The 17,692-nt window shown below is 44.8% G+C and overlaps 1 protein-coding gene across 3 annotated transcripts in view; it reads left to right on the top strand.

The window, feature by feature from the left end:
- The window catches only part of LOC143934146 (uncharacterized), a 159,181-nt gene that overhangs the window by 56,881 nt on the left and 84,608 nt on the right, over nucleotides 1–17,692 (top strand). For all 3 annotated transcript variants that reach the window (XM_077457509.1, XM_077457511.1, XM_077457510.1), the window contains exons 2-3: nucleotides 9,535–9,637; nucleotides 10,724–10,801. In XM_077457509.1, the coding sequence (XP_077313635.1) occupies nucleotides 9,544–9,637; nucleotides 10,724–10,801 (172 nt within the window). In that variant the 5' untranslated portion in view covers nucleotides 9,535–9,543. The remainder of the gene's footprint in view (nucleotides 1–9,534; nucleotides 9,638–10,723; nucleotides 10,802–17,692) is intronic.

The following is a 17,692-nucleotide window of genomic DNA, read 5'->3' on the forward strand; positions in this document are numbered from 1 at the left end:
AGCCGGAATCGCCTTCCGTGAGAAAAAGTGGTGTTTGGGGACCTGCCACTGAGGAACCGCACATTGTACAAACTCACGGAAGGGGGCCGAGTCTACCAACTGAAAAGGCAGCAGTTGAAGTGCTAGCAATTTAGCCAAGCTAGCATTCAACCGCTGGGCATGTGGATGGCTGGGAGTGAACTTCTTTCGCCGGTCCAGCAGCTGGGGCAGGGACATTTGCCTGCTATAATCGGACGTGGGTGTACTGCTAGCAGAGTGCCCGGAAGCACTTGGCTGTGACACACCTAATTCTACACCTTCATTCCTCTCAGAGCAGGTTTCAGAGAGGACTGAAGGTCTAGTGGGGTTGGAGATGCCAGCTGATGAGGAGCAAGGAGAGGTCCGCTTTGTTCTTTGGTGTGGTTCTTTGAGGTACGCTTGCCAACGAGCTGCATGGCAGGTCAACATATGTCTGGTCAAGCATGTGGTGCCCAAGCGGCTGATGTTTTGGCCACGCGAGATACGTTTGAGACATATGTTGCAAATAGCAGCGGTGCGATCTGATGCACTCGTCTCAAAAAAGGCCCACACCAAAGAACTTTTAGAATAACGCGCAGAGGCAGCGCCCTGCACAGGCGGAGCTCTGCGGTGTGATTCAGTCGGTGTGCTGACCCTAAGCTGGCCCCCGGAGGGCATGCTGCCTCATTGGACATGTGCCTCCTCCTCCTCCTCCTCCTCTCTCCTACCAAGCACCCACGTGGAGTCAGTGCCCTCATCATCCCCTCCCTCTTCATCCCTGTAGCAAACCTGGCAATATGCTGCAGCTTGTGGAACATGACTGCCAGATTGCTGTCCTTCTTGAGCATCCCCTCTCTCTGCATTCACGCTACTGCCTTTCTCTAGCTGAGTGTCATCATCAGAGCCTACAAAACACTGGGCATCCTCCTGGAGCATGTACCCAACACTGTGCTCAAAGAGTTCAGGAGACTCCTCAGGAGGACGTGGTGGGTTTAGGGAAGGACTCACTGATGATGACATTGAGACGAGGGAAGACGATGCGTTGGCAGCTGCTTTGCTAATACCCTGAGACTGGGTGAGAGAGGATGAGGAGGATGAAGAGGGCTTGGTCATCCACTCTACCAAGTCGTTGGCATGTTGCGGTTCAACATGTCCAGCTGCCGAAAAGAAGGACAAGCTTATCCCATGGCCACTTGCTGATGACAATGCACCGCGTCCACGACCAGCACTGTTGTCTCTAGACGCAGAGCCTGCTTGCCCTCTTTTATCGGCTCGCGCCTGTCTGCCTCTCCTTGCTGGCCTTCCAGACATGGTAATGGCCTGAAGGGAGTTGGGTAAAACAGCAGTTGGGTAGTGTATATTGTGCTGGAGGCACACAACACCCACTAACTCCTGCAGATGCCTTTATTATAGAACACCAGAGATAAAGGGGTATATACAGATGTATACTGTGCTGTGCTGGAGGCAAGTGGGCTCAAATAGAGAAGAGCTATGTAGGTGGATATAGCGGTGTGTACTGGGTACAGAGCACGCAGACAGCACGCACAAGCTCCTAACACTACTGACTGCAAGCTCTATTATAAAAGATAGATCACTAGCTATATAGGTGAGGTGAATATAGCGGTGTATACTGCGGTCAGGGCACGCAGACAACAACCACTACAGAAGAGCAAGATCGAAAATCGGCCAATAACGATCGGTGTATACTGTGTTGAAGGTACACAGAACACCCACTAACTGCTTCAGACGCCAACACACTACACAAGGCCACCGCGCTGGCGGCCTTATATAGTGTGGGGTGTGTACTACACAGCCTGAGCTATGATTGGCCACAGGCATCCTGCCTGTGGCCAATCATGGCTCTCCTCGCTGCTGGCGCTGTGATTGGCCAAGCATGCGGGGTCACAGTGCATGCTTGGCCAATCATGAGCCAGCAATGCACTGCGATGACGCAGTGCATTGTGGGCCGTGAGCGCCACACGAATTTGGCCCGAACGGCCCATAACGTTCGGAATTCGCCGAACGGGCGAACAGCCGATGTTCAAGTCGAACGTATGTTCGACTCGAACACGAAGCTCATCCCTAGTGATTAGTACTGCTGTTTCTCCACCCCACCTCCTTAAACCTCTTATGCAGCTGAGAACAGAGGTCATGCGATCATTTAAAAGGAAAAACAAAATTATTTATATGGTCTTTTATATGTATACACAAATATGTTGCCTTTCATGCAGCTGCCACTCCCTTTAGATCAGGCTTTCTCAACCTTTTAACCCTAGAGGAACCCCAAAAATAATGTTCATGTCTCGAGGAACCCTTACTAAAACCAAATCATCAGGGCTCAATAGGAACAATGCTCCTTATATTAGTGGTCAATAGGAAGAATTTACCCCTTAAAGTGGTGTTCAGAATGCCACCCTTAAAGACAGCTAAAAAGATATTTGGTGTCACGCTCCTGGCTTTGCTAACTGGTGCTGAACCTTGAACACTGTAGACATCATCAAATAGGTGGTTCATCAGCCTAGCCACCTCTGGAGGAACCCCAGGGTTCCACGGGGCCCTGGTTGAGAATGGCTGCTTTAGATGGTTTTCTAAATGTGAAATCTGATCTCCATGATTTGGTGAAATTTAAATGTTTTTTTGGACAAAGCTGGTCCAAACAAACTATTACTTTTACTACTAGATAAGTAGTAATTAGTTTGGACCGGCTTGGCCCAAATGAACTACGTAAACGTCACTAAATCATGGAGATCAGCTTTAATATCTTTATATGCCTGCAGGTTACATTCAGGAAACTGGTATATTAGTGTCCACAATAGGTTTATGTTTTAATGAATGTAGATATGAGATAGGTATCAGATGCCTATATCACCTAGGAGATGGAATGTGCCTAACCTGCCTCCGGTATAGGTGTGTTTGGTCTTTCGATGATGATAATTAGTTGATGTGTGGGTGTGGTCTTATTCTTGATGTAACGTTATCAGTTCAGGAGTTATAAAACACAATTATATGTTGACTCTACAGAGAGAATTATGCAGCCAGGAATGTGTACTCTTTTTTCTGCAGGTTAAACTATTTTATGATTGGATAATAAACCTGCCTAATGTCTGCTTAAACAGGTTGTAAAGGCAGAAGTTTTGTTTTTATCTTAATGCATTCTATGCATTAAGATAAAAAGCCTACTGTGTGCAGCATCCCCCCTAATACTTACCTAGGTCCCTCTCTGTCCAGTGATGCCCACGAGTGTATTAGCCCTCCGACATTCTCCTTCCTGATTGGCTGAGACACAGCATTGGTGCCATTGGCTCCTGCTGCTGTCAATCAAAGTCAGCTAACCAATCAGAGAGAGGGGTCGAGGTGCCATGTCTGAATGGACACAGGGAGCTGTGGCTCAGCTTGGTTGCCCCCATAGCAAGCTGTTTGCTGTGGGGGCACTGAACAGGAGGGTGGGGCCAGGATTCCAGAAGAGGGACCCGAGAAGAGGAGGATCTGGGCTGCTCTGTGCAAAAGCACTGCAACAAAGCAGGTAAGTATAACATGTTTGTTATTTTTCTAGGGAAACAAATTAGACTTTATAACCACTTCTGGACTGCCCACAGTGGATATACATTGCTATTTTGATGTTAAATACTGGTGTTATGGCAGCAGATAGAAAGTGCACTTGGAAGTGCAGTCACTGTAGATCCGAGGGGGACATGCAAGGAAAATAAAAAACAGCATTTTAGCTTGCACATGATTGGATGATAAAATCAGCAGAGCTTCCCCTCATTTCAGATCTACCTCATAGATTTACAGTGACTGCACTTCCAATTGCATTTTCAAGTGCACTTGCAGTGCACAATGGATTTGCCTGTCGTAAATAACCCCCAAAGTATCTTTCTCTCTATTTAGAAGAATGAGAAATCACAGGGGCAGATTACACAATGACTGATCACTGTAAGAGCCGGTTCACACAGCGGGCGATGCGAGGCGACACGACTCGCCTAGCCTCGCTCTCGCAAGTCGCCCCCGTTCTGTACAATGGAACCGTTCTGAGAGGAGCGACTCGAGTCGCTCCGACTCAGAAAAAAGGTTCCTGTACTACTTTTGGGCGACCTCGGGGCGACTTGCATTGACTTCTATACAGAAGTCATCTGCAAGTTGCCGCTGAGGTCGCGGCAGGTCGCGGCGAGGCAAGTCGGAGTCGCCTCGCCTCGCCTGCAGTGTGAACCAGCCCTAAGAGCCGGTTCACACTATTGCGATGGCAGACATCGCATGTAATGCGCAGCGCACTGCTGTTCACATTACATGCGATGTCTGTGTGGGTGCTATGTCAGCCATAAAGATAGTATGGCTGATATTGCAACGCATACGGTGCAAATACGCACAGGACCCTTTTTTCTGTTCGGACCAGAATCGGATCGCATGTGTGTTCACACATATGCAATCTGATTCATGTCCGAACTGTGAGTTCGCAGTGCGATATGCGAGCTGAAATGGGGGTGTCGTTAAAGGGGTTGTAAAGGTAAATGTTTTTTCACCTTAAAGCGGAGGTCCACCCTAAAATGGACCTTCCGCTCATCGGAATCCTCCCCCCCTCCGGCGCCACAATTGGCACCTTTCAGGGGGGAGGGGGGTGCAGTTACCTGGATAATCCAGGTAAATGCACCCACTTCCGGGATAGCTCTCTGCGGAAAGGGGCGTAGATTACGACCCTTTCCGCAAGTGCCCGCCCCTTTCCGCAAGTGCCCCGCTGCCTGCTGGGAAAACACACAGATCCCAGAGGCAGCGGGGACCGTCCTTATTGCGCAGCGCGGCTCGCGCATGCGCAGTAGGGAACCGGGAAATGAAGCCGAAAGGCTCCATTTCCTGATTCCCATACCCAAGATGGCGGCGGCAGCACCCGAGAAACGATCTACAGATCGGCTTCGGGTGCCGACATCGCGGACGCGCTGGACAGGTAAGTGTCACTATTTTAAAAGTCAGCAGCTGCAGTATTTGTAGCTGCTGGCTTTTAAAAAAAAAAAAAAAAACGCGGAGTCCCGGCGGACTCCCGCTTTAATGCATTCTATGCATTTAGGTGAAAAAACATCTGACAGTGCCTGCGCCCCCAGGCCCCCGCGCTCGTCCCCCGACGTCCTTTCCACCATTCAGCCTGGCCGCTGATTGGCTGGAGTGGATGGATGGAAAGCAGCGCAGCCATTGGCTCGCGCTGCTGTCAATCACATCCACTGACGCGGAGCGCCGGGGGGCGGGGCCGTGTGATACAGCGAGCGGCTACAGCCGCCAGCTGTATCACGGGAGTGCGCCCGCAGATGCTTCTCCCCATGCGACGGAGCTCGCATGAACGTGAGAAGCACCTGCGGGAGGAAGCCGAGACAGCTGCCGAGGGACCCCAGAAGAGCAGGTTCGGGGTCACGAGCTAAACGAGCTGCACAGTGGAGATAAGTATAACATGTTTGTTATTTAAAAAAAATAAATCACTTTACAATCCCTTTAACATATAATGACACTCCCCAGCAGTTTGCATATGGCAGTGTGAACTTCCTTGCATGCTGGATGCGATGCGGGAACCCGCAGTTGATTTGCAGGGTTCTTGCATCGCAATAGTGTGAACCAGCCCTAATATCCAATCAAAGGCTATCACAGCAATCAGGTGACCAGGAACAAGTACAAGACCTGGGGCTCTTGGCAGGAGCCCAGTCTCTGTGCTGGGAGTGCACTGTGTGGCGAGAGCCCAGTCTCTGTGCTGGGAGCGCACTGTGTGGCGAGAGCCCAGTGTCTGTGCTGGAAGCGCACTGTGTGGCGAGAGCCCAGTGTCTGTGCTGGAAGCGCACTGTGTGGCGAGAGCCCAGTCTCTGTGCTGGGAGCGCACTGTGTGGCGAGAGCCCAGTCTCTGTGCTGGGAGCGCACTGTGTGGCGAGAGCCCAGTGTCTGTGCTGGAAGCGCACTGTGTGGCGAGAGCCCAGTCTCTGTGCTGGGAGCGCACTGTGTGGACGAGAGCCCAGTCTCTGTGCTGGGAGCGCACTGTGTGGCGAGAGCCCAGTCTCTGTGCTGGGAGCGCACTGTGTGGCGAGAGCCCAGTCTCTAAGCTGGGAGTGCAATGTGGCGAGAGCCCAGTCTCTGTGCTGGGAGCGCACTGTGTGGCGAGAGCCCAGTCTCTGTGCTGGGAGCGCACTGGATGGCGAGAGCCCAGTCTCTAAACTGGGAGTGCAATGTGGCGCGCTCCTAGCACAAAGACAGGTACACATATATGCTGCCTTACAGATAAAGACTCACTTTTGTGAGGCCATATATCTTCGTACAGGTAGCTTCAAGGGGTTAAGATGCTAATTAAAAGTTAAAGTGGAACTAAAGTCCAAACCTTTTTTTTTATTTGGATAGGGTCAGATTTTTTTTTTTTGCCATCTCTGTCCCATTGGGAAGATTTACCTTTACTTTCTGTGCCATAACCTTAAGAGGAAGTGCAAAAAGCAATAGAGGGGAAATCCTCCAATGGGGACACTGGGAGGCCCAAAGGGATTACCTTAATTTGGAGGGATTTCTTTGCACTTCCTCTTTTGGTTATGGGACAGAAAGTAAAGATAAATCCAACATTTGAAATCAACCTTTAACGATAATGGTAAACAGGACAAATAGAGAACAATGCTGGGCACGTGGAACAAAATGAAGAAGGATGCAGAGGGCAGCACTGGTGTGTGGAGAAAATGATTAGTACTATGTTTAAAACAGGAAATATGCAATTGAATTGCACATTCATATTTTTATAACTTAAAATATCTTGCTTTTGAACTACTTATTTATTGTTGTCACTTGTTCTTCAGAAATTCAACCTGCTTTTCTGGCTTGGCTGACTCTGGGCTGGAATCACGGAATGAGGTGTAAAATCGTCTTCTAAGGAACACAGATGATGCACAGTCATTGCTTCCGTGCATTCCCTCTTTGTCATATTCTGAAATTTTTTTTGCCTGCTGACCTGTTTCTGTTTGTAGAAGTTTTTGTGCGATTTCACAAATGCTTGGTAGAGTACTTCTTAGGGATGATTTAAGGTGGAACTTTAGTAATTGTGATTTTTGGGTTGATTTGGATAGAGTAGGGAAAAGTTATAAGCGCTGTCCAGTTCTTTTTGCTATCTATGTCCACATTGGGGAATCCCACGCACATAATAGATGTGAAAATGTGTCCAAAATAAAAAATATCTAATTTGTGACAGTTGTTACCAGAACTGGTGTCCAAACTGCTCATGTCTTAGTGACAATTGTACACTTCTTGGCCCCTCTGAGTGATGTCACCATGCCTGTAATGTAATCAGTGGTGTGTTTTTTTGTTTTTTTTGGGGGGGGGCAGCAAACAACAACCCCCCCAGTCGGCTGGCGGGACCCCCTCTCCCTGGGGGCGGGCAGTCACCACACTTAATCCATCTAGGTCAAATGCGGGCAGCGCTCCTACAGGCAGCAGCTTTCATTGTGTTTACTCCTCCTCTGCATCACGGCGGCTTCTGCCGTGAATCTCCTCCCTCCTCTTCCTAGGTGTTCAATAGGATCGCCTGTCCTTTCAGCCAATCAGGTGATTAGTCTCAAGACTAGCTTCCTGATTAGCCGGGAGGAGGGTCAGAAGCGAATATTTATTCACTATTGTCAGACACCTGGGTGGGGTCAGGGTGCAGTGCTCTACGCCTCGAGTCCACCCTTTTTTGAAGCCTAAAAGAGCCTCTTACTCTAATCACCTACTTCAAAAAAAATAAAAACCCCAAGGGAATTCATGCAACCAAGGCCCTGCATGTAGATTAGGGGGCCGGACACATGGCTGGGGGGGCAACGCCCATGCTCCCCAATGGACAGGCCCCCACTGGCAGCTTTATTCATTTCTACTTAAGCAAATAAATGTTTTTTACTAGACCAATTGTCTAAAAATTAGACTTCAGCATCAGTCTGACTGGACTGTGAGGTGTTCAGCCTGGCCACAGGGGGCACTGTCTTTTCTGGCAGGCATGGAACTATGGTCTGGTTAGGTGCTTAAGTTACTCTCTCTCGGAGCCCGTACAGTGGGAGTGGAGGTCTTGCTGTGCTTTCTGGGAGAGGGCATTTAAGATGCGGACGTCACGCGGTTTGGGGTTCTGGTCCAGAATGATGTACTGATTTCAAGGTCCTGGTCCTCCTGACCAGCCCCCAGGAAGTCTATTTTGGTGTCTCAGGGCTGGCTAGCACGAGGCAAGGAAACTAAAGGAGGATTCTAAGGTGGTTGGGTGTTGTCTCCGGTTTGACCCAGTGACTTCAAGCATTCCAGGAGAGGACTCTTCAGAAGAAGACCACGTACGGGCTGGTTTCTTAGTAAGAGTCTGGAAGGGCTGAAGTACCCAAGAGAATCCGGTCTCGTAGATATCGCCAAGCTGGCTGAAAGATCCAGGTATCCTACGAGTGTTCTTCAAGTTTATTTTCCCTATGTGTTCTACAACAACGTCTGTGGCAGAGACATTATCTTGTACATTCTACAACAACGTCTGTGGCAGACATTTGTTGCTGAGTAAGCACCTTGTTGGCTGCTAGGCCTTGTGAGAGAAGTACTGTCCAACTTGAGTGAACATCCAGTTGCGAATGGCTATTCTCTGGATGCAGTCAAAGTAAACAAGTTCTTCAACATTTTGACTTTGACATTAAGAGTACCTGAACTTCTTTTCCAACCCTCTGATGACAATTTAAGAGACTGTTCATTGTCTACGTTTTGCAAATAAAATCCATTCAAGTGGATCTGTTGTCAGTCTCTCGAGTTACTGGGCCATTTACCACGGGACGCCCATAGACATGAAACGAGGAGAACAGAAGGTAATGATAAGCCCAAATCTAAGGGTGGCACAGTGGTGTTGTGGTTTGCACTCTCACCTAGCAGTAAAATGGGTCACTGATTCAAATCCCAACCACGACGCTACCTGCCTGGAGTTTGCATGTTCTCCCTGTGCCTGCGTGGGTTTCCCCCGGGTACTCTGGTTTCCTCCCACAATCCAAAGACATGCAGGTAGGTTAATTGGCTTCTGTTCAAAATTGGCCCTAGTATATGAATGGGGACCTTGGATTGTGGGCTCCATGAGGGTAGGGACCAATGTGAGTGTGCAATGTACAGGGATAGGGACAATTGTAGACACCTCACTCAGGATGGACTGGTGTCTTTATTCAACCTTACTATGAAACTATGAACCAGCAGCTCCTTCAAGGATAGTGCTACAGTAATGAAAAGGCACTTATGTTAAAACAATAATTTTATGTGTATTAACTCCGTATGTGCTTTTTAACCGGGGGTCTGGCAAGGATGAGTCCTTTGCCTATACGTTTTTGGTGTTTCTCTTTTCAGTCTCGCAAAGCTGGAAGGTATCATTTTGCTAGGCATGGATTAAATAATTAGCCATTTAAACTATTTCCATGATAAATATAACTTTTGAAGGAGTGCTACAGTGAGTTTAGTTGCCCCAACCCTGTTCCAGTGAAATAAACATTTATCCAATTGACCTGTTAAGTTGATCTTCCGGGGCTTGGCTTTTTAGATCTCAAAACATATGGTTTGTTCCAGGTGTCTGAGATGGAATTTGGCTGCAGATACATTTATGTTGATGAGTCAAGAGGCGATGTACAGCAACCCTGCCATCCTTCTTCTGTAAACATCCCACAGAAAGGTAAGTGAATGTATACGATCAGCAAACCAGATTGTATTTTACTGATGTGCAGGGATGTCTTTTGGAGCCACTGAAGCTGATTTAGGGCCCATTCTTACCCCTTCCTGCATTATTGTACACACATTAATGCATGTTATAATGGACATTGATGCATGGTACCCCAACACTTTGCAGTGCATTCCCATTCATTTTCAATAACACCCAAATGTGTGTACATAATGTAAACAAACCTACCTGTACCTCAGCACACGACAATGCATATAATACAGAATTAATGCATTGTCTTGTGGTATGCTGGAAATCAATGGGGCAGGTACATTTGTTGACCCATGGACACAAGTCGAGGACCATTGCAATGGACAACATTCTGAAATGCTAAAAAGTGCCTATCAGTGAAAGCAGGAAATGTGTGTGTATAGGTGGGAATTGGCCTGTAGGGTTCTTTCGCACTCATGGGCATACAGATATGCGGTTTTGTGTTTCTACAGTTTTCAAATTCAAGTTAATAAAATAACATTTTACCTGCAATAGTCTGTTAATAGATCAGTGCTATAATGCATACATAGCAATATTAACATAGTGTATGGCATGGGTTAACAGGCCATAGACATCAGGTTTCTTTATTCTCTAGTAAGTCAAGACTTCAACTTAAAGTGGTTGTAGAGGCTGAAGGTTATTTTTTTTACCTTAATGCATTCTCTGCGGCCCCCTCTCTTATACTTTCCTGAGCCTGGTTTTGATCCAGTGATGTGCACGAGAGCAGTGGCTCTCTACACTCACCCTCCTCATAGACTCAGAGACTCAGAGACAGTCACAGCCAGTGAGGAGGACGCAGGGGTGGGGCTGAGCCAGACACAAAGAGTGTTGCTCAGGAGTGAGCCTGCATGAGTCCCCATGTTGATAGGGACAAAAGCCTCTTCCCCACAACCCTGGCTTGTGGTTTAGGGGTCTGTGGGTGGGGGGCTTACCGGAACCAGAGGGTTCCGATAAGAATAAAGAATAAAGAAATTACACTTTGCTACAATGTAAAGTAGTTGTTTTTCTTTTATAGTAATACATACAGTTTATTTAAATCTTTCTTTGTAGTTTCAGGGATTGATGTGCCTGACCAAGCTCCGTATGACAATTTCAAGCGCAAAGGATCTGAATGTTCTGAAGTTAATGGTATGTTTTAGTGCAAAGCTTTACCTACAAATCATGAAATTTGTTGAGCAAAATACATACTGTGTTTCAATAATGAGAGAATGTAGTAAAAAGTTATGTCACCTCTTTTCTCTTGGTGTCAAAAGTGACTCATGCAGATAGCAGACGAAAGGGCGGCAGACAGAAATGACACTTAGGGGGTTATTTACGAAAGGCAAATCCACTTTGGCCAACAAGTGCAAACTACAAGTGCAAAGTGCACTTGAAATTGCACTTGGAGGTGCAGTCACTGTAGATCTGAAGGGGACATGCAAGGAAAATAAAAACACAGCATTTTAGCTTGCACATGATTGGATGATAAAATCAGCAGAGCCTCCCCTCATTTCAGATCTACCCCTCAGATTTACAGCTACTGCACTCCCAAGTGCACTTTGCACTTGTAGTTTGCACTTGTAGTGCAAAGTGGATTTGCCTTTCGTAAATAACCCCCTTAGTGCTCTTAACTGAGACAAGTTCACACTATAGAAGGAAATTATTTTTTCATATTTCATATCTGAGGATTTTAACCACTTTAACAACATAAGAAATGAAATGTGAAACAACTCTTACAAATGATATGTAAACCAAACTATTGGGTATATAAACTTACCAATTATGTTGTAAACAAACAAAAATATGTCAACAAGTGGAGGAAAACTTTTGTATCTATAATGGCATTATCACACATACTGTACGTTCAACAGATTTATCAAATGCAAAGATTTTTTTAAATGATTTTCTACCTATCTATAGCCCAGGGTCACACTGCTGCGGGATTGACATTTTGTGAGTTCAGCTGAACTTGCACAATTTCATACCTGCATGTCAGTCTGACCTTGGGGGTGATTTCAGATATCTGTGCAGGTTCCTGCATGTCAAATCACATCAATGTGAACCTAGGCTTAGATCCTATGTTGTGATGAAAAAAACAAAAACAATAAAGCTAGACAATAACCGCTACAACTGGCTGATTGCAGGCCTGCCTCCTCATATAAGGCTTGGGAAACCAAACTCTGTGTTAAGGACAAAACGGGAAAAGGGGGGCTGAATAACCAAGTGTAGTATATCTCTTTATTAAAAAATCCTAAAAACAAAAATGTATATACTCATACAGGAAGTGAAAGGAAAAGATAAGTATATCACTGTGCTGCAAAAATTCCCAGCTGTGGATGGATTACAGGGATTGGCTCAGCTGCTGCTGGTCGGATGTAACGCCACCACTGGGGAGAGAGGCTCTGCAATCACCAGCTGGTATGAAGCTCCTCCACACAGGATCACCGCTCTGTACTCTTCCTACCAGTGGCCTATCGCAAAGGATGATGGGATGCAAGTTTCGGGACACCATACGTCCCCTTCGTCAATCTCTGCACATATCTTGAGTATGCTGTCCAGTTTTGGTTGCCAATCCTGAGGAAGGCTGTCCTTGAATTGTAGAGAAGCCAGAGAAGGGCAACGAAGCTAATAATGGAGCTGGAGGACCACAGTCATGAGGAATGACTACAAACATCAAACTTATTCTCCCTGGAGAAGAGGAACTTAGGAGAGAATATGATCATAAGATACAAATCTGCAAATGGGGACTGTATCTTTGGGAGAAAACTATTTAATCTTTGTGAGAAAACTATTTAATATTAGGTCTTTAAAGAAGACACATAGCCACACAATGAAACTGCATAAGAAGCGGTTCGATCTTAAACTGAGTAAAGGGTTCTTTACTGTTAGAGAGGTAAGGATGTGGAATTACCTTCCACAGTTAGTAGAGTTAGCAGGGGGTTTGGATAAATTAACAAACACAATGTACAGGGATATTGAAAATAGTAGTGACATATACACACACACACGCACGCACACACACATGACTGGACCCGTTTCGTTATCTAACTTTACCAACTGTGTAACTATGTATGTAACGTTGAATCGCTTGCTAGTTTCCAAAGAACTCCTTGACCTTCTTGGTTTCCCAATTGGTTGGCCATGGTCTTGGACTCAATTGTATGGTCTACCATAGGTGTATGATGCTAAGGCTATCCTTTAATGAATAACATGGTTACATAGTTAGGTTGAAAAAGATACAAGCCCATTTAGTTTAACCAGTGGAAAAAATATAAATAAATCGAATGAGGCACCTCTATAAAGCATAGTCCAATTTGCTCCTGCAAGAGAAAAATTAATTCTTTCCTGACCCAGAAGGCAATTGGCTATTCCCTGGATCAACAATCTCTGTTGTCATTACCTACATATATTGTGTTAACTTTCTGTTTATTGAAAGATTTAAAAGAAAAATCAATTGTTACAGCAAATATGGATGCACAATAAATGAACATTCCAGCAACATAGTAGAACATCACATGAGAGGAACACCATTAAGCAGAAGTCCAAAATTTAGTACATTGGTAAGAACACACTTGAGTATTCTTAACCGAACATTATTTAGGCAGGCCATACATTCAGCAGCTTAAAGGAAAAAAAAAATCAACCGATTCACCCATCCACGCATTTGATGAAGACAGGAATAGGTGTAAATAGGTGCAAATAGGTGTAGGCTGTAACAGGACTAGGATAACTGCAACCTAAATAAATGAATAGTAGAACAATAAAGATAAGATAAAGAAAAGAGAGGGAGAAGGAAGGAAGGGGGAGGGAGGGAATGTGACTCCTCATGCCGGATTGTTCCAAATATCCCAAGTGCAATGGGGAACAGAAGGTGAACTGCTGCATATAAAGTTAGAGCAAGGCTTTAAGGTGACCTAGATATTTTAAGAACCAGCTATATTATGTGCATTTAGGAATGTATCCAGGCATTTTTTAAACAAACTACTGAGCTGGCAAGAACTAGTTCTTGAGGAAGTCTATTTCGAATTTTCACAGCTCTAACTGTTATGTGAAGGCTAAACGTCAGAGGACACTACTCTGAGTGTGTGTATGGGGGGGGATCATGTGAAGGGGGGCAGTGCTGTGTGGGGGGCGGATGTCAGGAGGACAGAGCACACATCTCTGTGTGTGGGATGTAAGGGGTGGGGGGGGGGGGGTAAAATGTGAAGACGCTCAGTGCGGTGGGGGGGGGGGGTTAAATATGAAGAGGGCCATTGCTGTGGGGGATTGGGTGATGTAAAGGGAAAGGGCAGTGCTGTGGGGTGTGTGTTTGTGAAGAGGGCAGATCATACTATTGTGGGGGGGGGGGTTCTGAAGTGAGAGGGGGCAGTGGTTTGGGGGGTGTAAAGGGGGGAGTGCTATGGGGTGTGTGTTTGTGAAGAGGGCAGAGCATACTATTACGGGTGGAGGTTGTGATGTGAGAGGGGGGCAGTGGTTTGGGGGGGTGTAAAGGGAGGCAGTGCTGTGGGGTGTGTGCTTGATGTGGAGAAGGCAGAACACACTACTGTTGGGGGATTTGTGATGTGAGAGGGGGGCAGTGCTGTAGGGGGGGAGATGTAAAGGGGTGCAATGTTGTGTAGGGGGGGGATGTGAAGGGGGCACAGTTCTTCTGAGGGGTGATGTGAAGTCAGCAGAGGACAGTACTGTGGGGGGATGTGAAGGAGCAAATGACAGTACTGTGGGGGGTTTATGTGAAGTGGGCAGAGGACAGGACTATGGGGGAGGGATGTAAAGCGGGCAAAGGATGTGTGATGTGTGGTGTGACAGGGGTTCAGTATACTATTGTAAAGGAGGGGGAGTGATATGCAGGGGACCTCAGAACACTAAGACTGTGATGTGGGGGGGGGGGGGGGGTTACTGGGGTCACTGATGTAAGGGATTGTGATATAGGAGGAGAGGGCTGAAAAAAATGCTGGAAGAAAATATTACTGGTCAGACCTCCGTGAATTTTAATTTAATACCCCTGTATTAGACTATCGACTCCCAAAGTTTTTCTCCCCATAGAACGTGTGATCCATGATTTAGCCCAAAAATGAATAACTTTATATTTATCATAATTAAACTTCATTTGTGAGGTATGATTGTAAGTTGGAGACATCCTGCAAGGACATTATTCCACGGCATAGTTTGGTGTCATGTGCAAAAACAAAAATGGTACTTTTATCCCCAGACCCTATATCATTTTATTTTTTATAAATTGTATTTTTATTGAGAAAAGTTTTACAGTATACAGGAACATACATAACTGACAATGGGTAATGATTGTCTGAAATATATCATTTTTAACAAAAAGGTAAGACAACGGGATGGCTAAAAATAAAAATGAGTAATCAATGAAAAAAAAAAAAAATTATAAAAAAATTCAAATAAAAGCAAGAGGCCTTCATATAATCCATAATGCAAAAGTGGGGCTTGAACTCAATGGACCCTATATCATTTATAAATATGTTTAAAAAGTAAGGGACCCAAAACTGAACCTTGGGACACACTGCTAATATCCTTAGACCATTCAGAGCATGAATCATTAGATTCATACTCTGCCATTTTAGCCTTTAGATTTCGGGCAATCCAAAATCTAATCTTCTGCTTTACTGGGAAGGGTACAGGCCACAATGTGGTAAAATTGGTACTATACAAATTAAAATTACAAGGGAGACTTGCACATTTTCAGTAGTGTTATCATTTTGTCTAGAGTGGCCAATTGGCAATCTGCTGGGTGAGGTCCCTTTATGCATTTCCCTGCAGGCCTACCCTAGTAGTCCCACCTCTAGCAAAATTCTTCTAACCTTGGTAAATCTTAATCACTCAACACTCTTTGCAAATACAAGACAGTTAGAATACTCCAGAAGCTAGCAAATATTTACTTTCCTTTAATGTCAATCCGTGAAAAGGTTAGGTTTCTAACAAGGAATACATTCCTTTAGTATTCAAAAACATTCACCCCCCCCTCTATTCATTTTTCTCCTATTTCTTGCCTCTAAATTCCTCTCTTATTGTTCTGGCCCTTCCTCAGATACCTAATCCTGCTGCTCTAAAAATGCCCCCCTTCCACAGGCTGCACCACGCCTTTATTTATTCATATTGTATATACCGTAGTTTTATGGAAATGAGTGCATGTAAACCCCTTGTAACATAAATTTGGTTCCCCCCTTCATCTCCCTGTTGCTATATCGCTTGATATCTGTTTTATGATGTAAATGTTGGTAGATCCAATATGTATGTACTTAAACATTTTTTATGTTTACTGTGCTATGTAATCTATTTGCAACTACATACACTTTAGTGCCATGTTGCAAATGGAACTCTTTCATGTTTCAAAATAATAACAATTATTGAACAAAAAAATCACTTAAAACTCAGTTATAGAAGATAATAGTATGTATAAAAGAAGTGATTCCAGCAGAGGGGTGTTGATTGTGGAAGGCTCCTGCGTAGGAGACCCTGGTCAGAAGCTATTGGCCCTGACCCCTTCTACTCCTCCCTATTGGTACATTAATGACCTCACTGACCAGTAAAGTTCAGGATCAGGAGAGGGTGGGGCCAAGCATGACGTTATAGCAAAAGTCAATATTTACACATCATTTTAGCTGCCTATGCATTTTTATTTACTAACAATTGTTTTATGCAGCTTTCATTGAAGGTAAGCTTTGCTTATGCATTTTTGTCACACTTTCAATTTGAAATGTCTGCAATGTTAATTTTTTTGTGTCAAGTTTAAATTTAATTTTAGTCGTAGTCTTTTGACTAAAATGCCATTTTAGTTTTGGTCATATTTTAGTCATCTGAATTGTTTTACTTGTGTTTTAGTTGATTAAAATCTCCAGTACATTTTTGTCCACTAAAGTCTAAGCCCTTGTACACACGGTCGGACATTCCGACAACCAAATCCATCGGATTTTGCCTGAAACTTGTGTTGCATACACACGGTCGGACAAAGTTGTCGGAAAATCCGATCGTTCAGAACGCAATGACGTTATTTTGTTACAATGGGACTACATTCAGGCTAGTAGCCAATTGCTTTGGTCTAGGAATTTGATCTGAGCATGCGTGGCACTTTGTCCGATCGGAATTCTTTACAAACGTCCGATCGGATCATGTTGTCGGAAAATTTTACAGCCCAGCTCTAAAACTTTGTCGGTCGGATATTCCGACGCAAACAGTCCGATGGAGCCCACATGGTCGGATTATCTGACAACACGGATCCGATCGGACATTTTCCATCGGAATGTCCGACCGTGTGTACAAGGGCTAATAGGTTTAGTTAAATTGTAATGCATTATTTAAGCTTTTATCAAGAATTGCCAAACTCATTATATACTCCTGGAGTAAAAATTTAATATGTTATTTATGGTATTAAAGTGGAGTTCCACCCAAAAGTGGAACTTCTGCTTTAAGGCTTACTCCCCGACTCCTGTTTGTGAAACTGAGCTTTGGGGGAGAAAGGGGGGGCAGGTACCAGATTTTGATCGGTAACTGCTCCTACTTCTGTTGTGGTCACCTTAGCCGATCGGAAGCGGAAGTGGAAGTTCTCTTAACCCCCCCCCCCCCCCCCCCGAAGTCTTTTGGGACATATGATAGGTCCTAGAAGACTTCGGGACCAGTCACAGAGTGCAGCGCCACTTGCTGGGTGCCCATAGTAGAGATGGGGAGAACATGGCTGGGGTGAGTGGATCGTGGGACAGGAGGTGACTGTGTGGTTATTTAAAGTCATCAGCTACAGTTTTTACTTTTAATAAACAAAAAAATGACTGGAACTCCGCTTTAAGGTTTGAACAAGCACTACAGACACAGGTTTAGCCATTGATATAAATTGTCTCTATAAATAAAACCAAGTTTATAAAAAAAATAAAAAAAATAATTATATATATATATGTATATATATATATATATATATATATATATATATATATATATATATATATATATATATATATATATATAGCTTTTTAACAAACAGAAGTGCAAAAAAATAAAAATTAAAAATTAAACTCTATTGGATAT

The sequence above is a fragment of the Lithobates pipiens genome, unplaced genomic scaffold, assembly GCF_037356315.1.
Source record: "Lithobates pipiens isolate NorthernLeopardFrog02 unplaced genomic scaffold, aLitPip1_a1.2 Scaffold_27, whole genome shotgun sequence".
In the NCBI taxonomy this organism is placed as follows: Eukaryota; Metazoa; Chordata; class Amphibia; order Anura; family Ranidae; genus Lithobates; species Lithobates pipiens.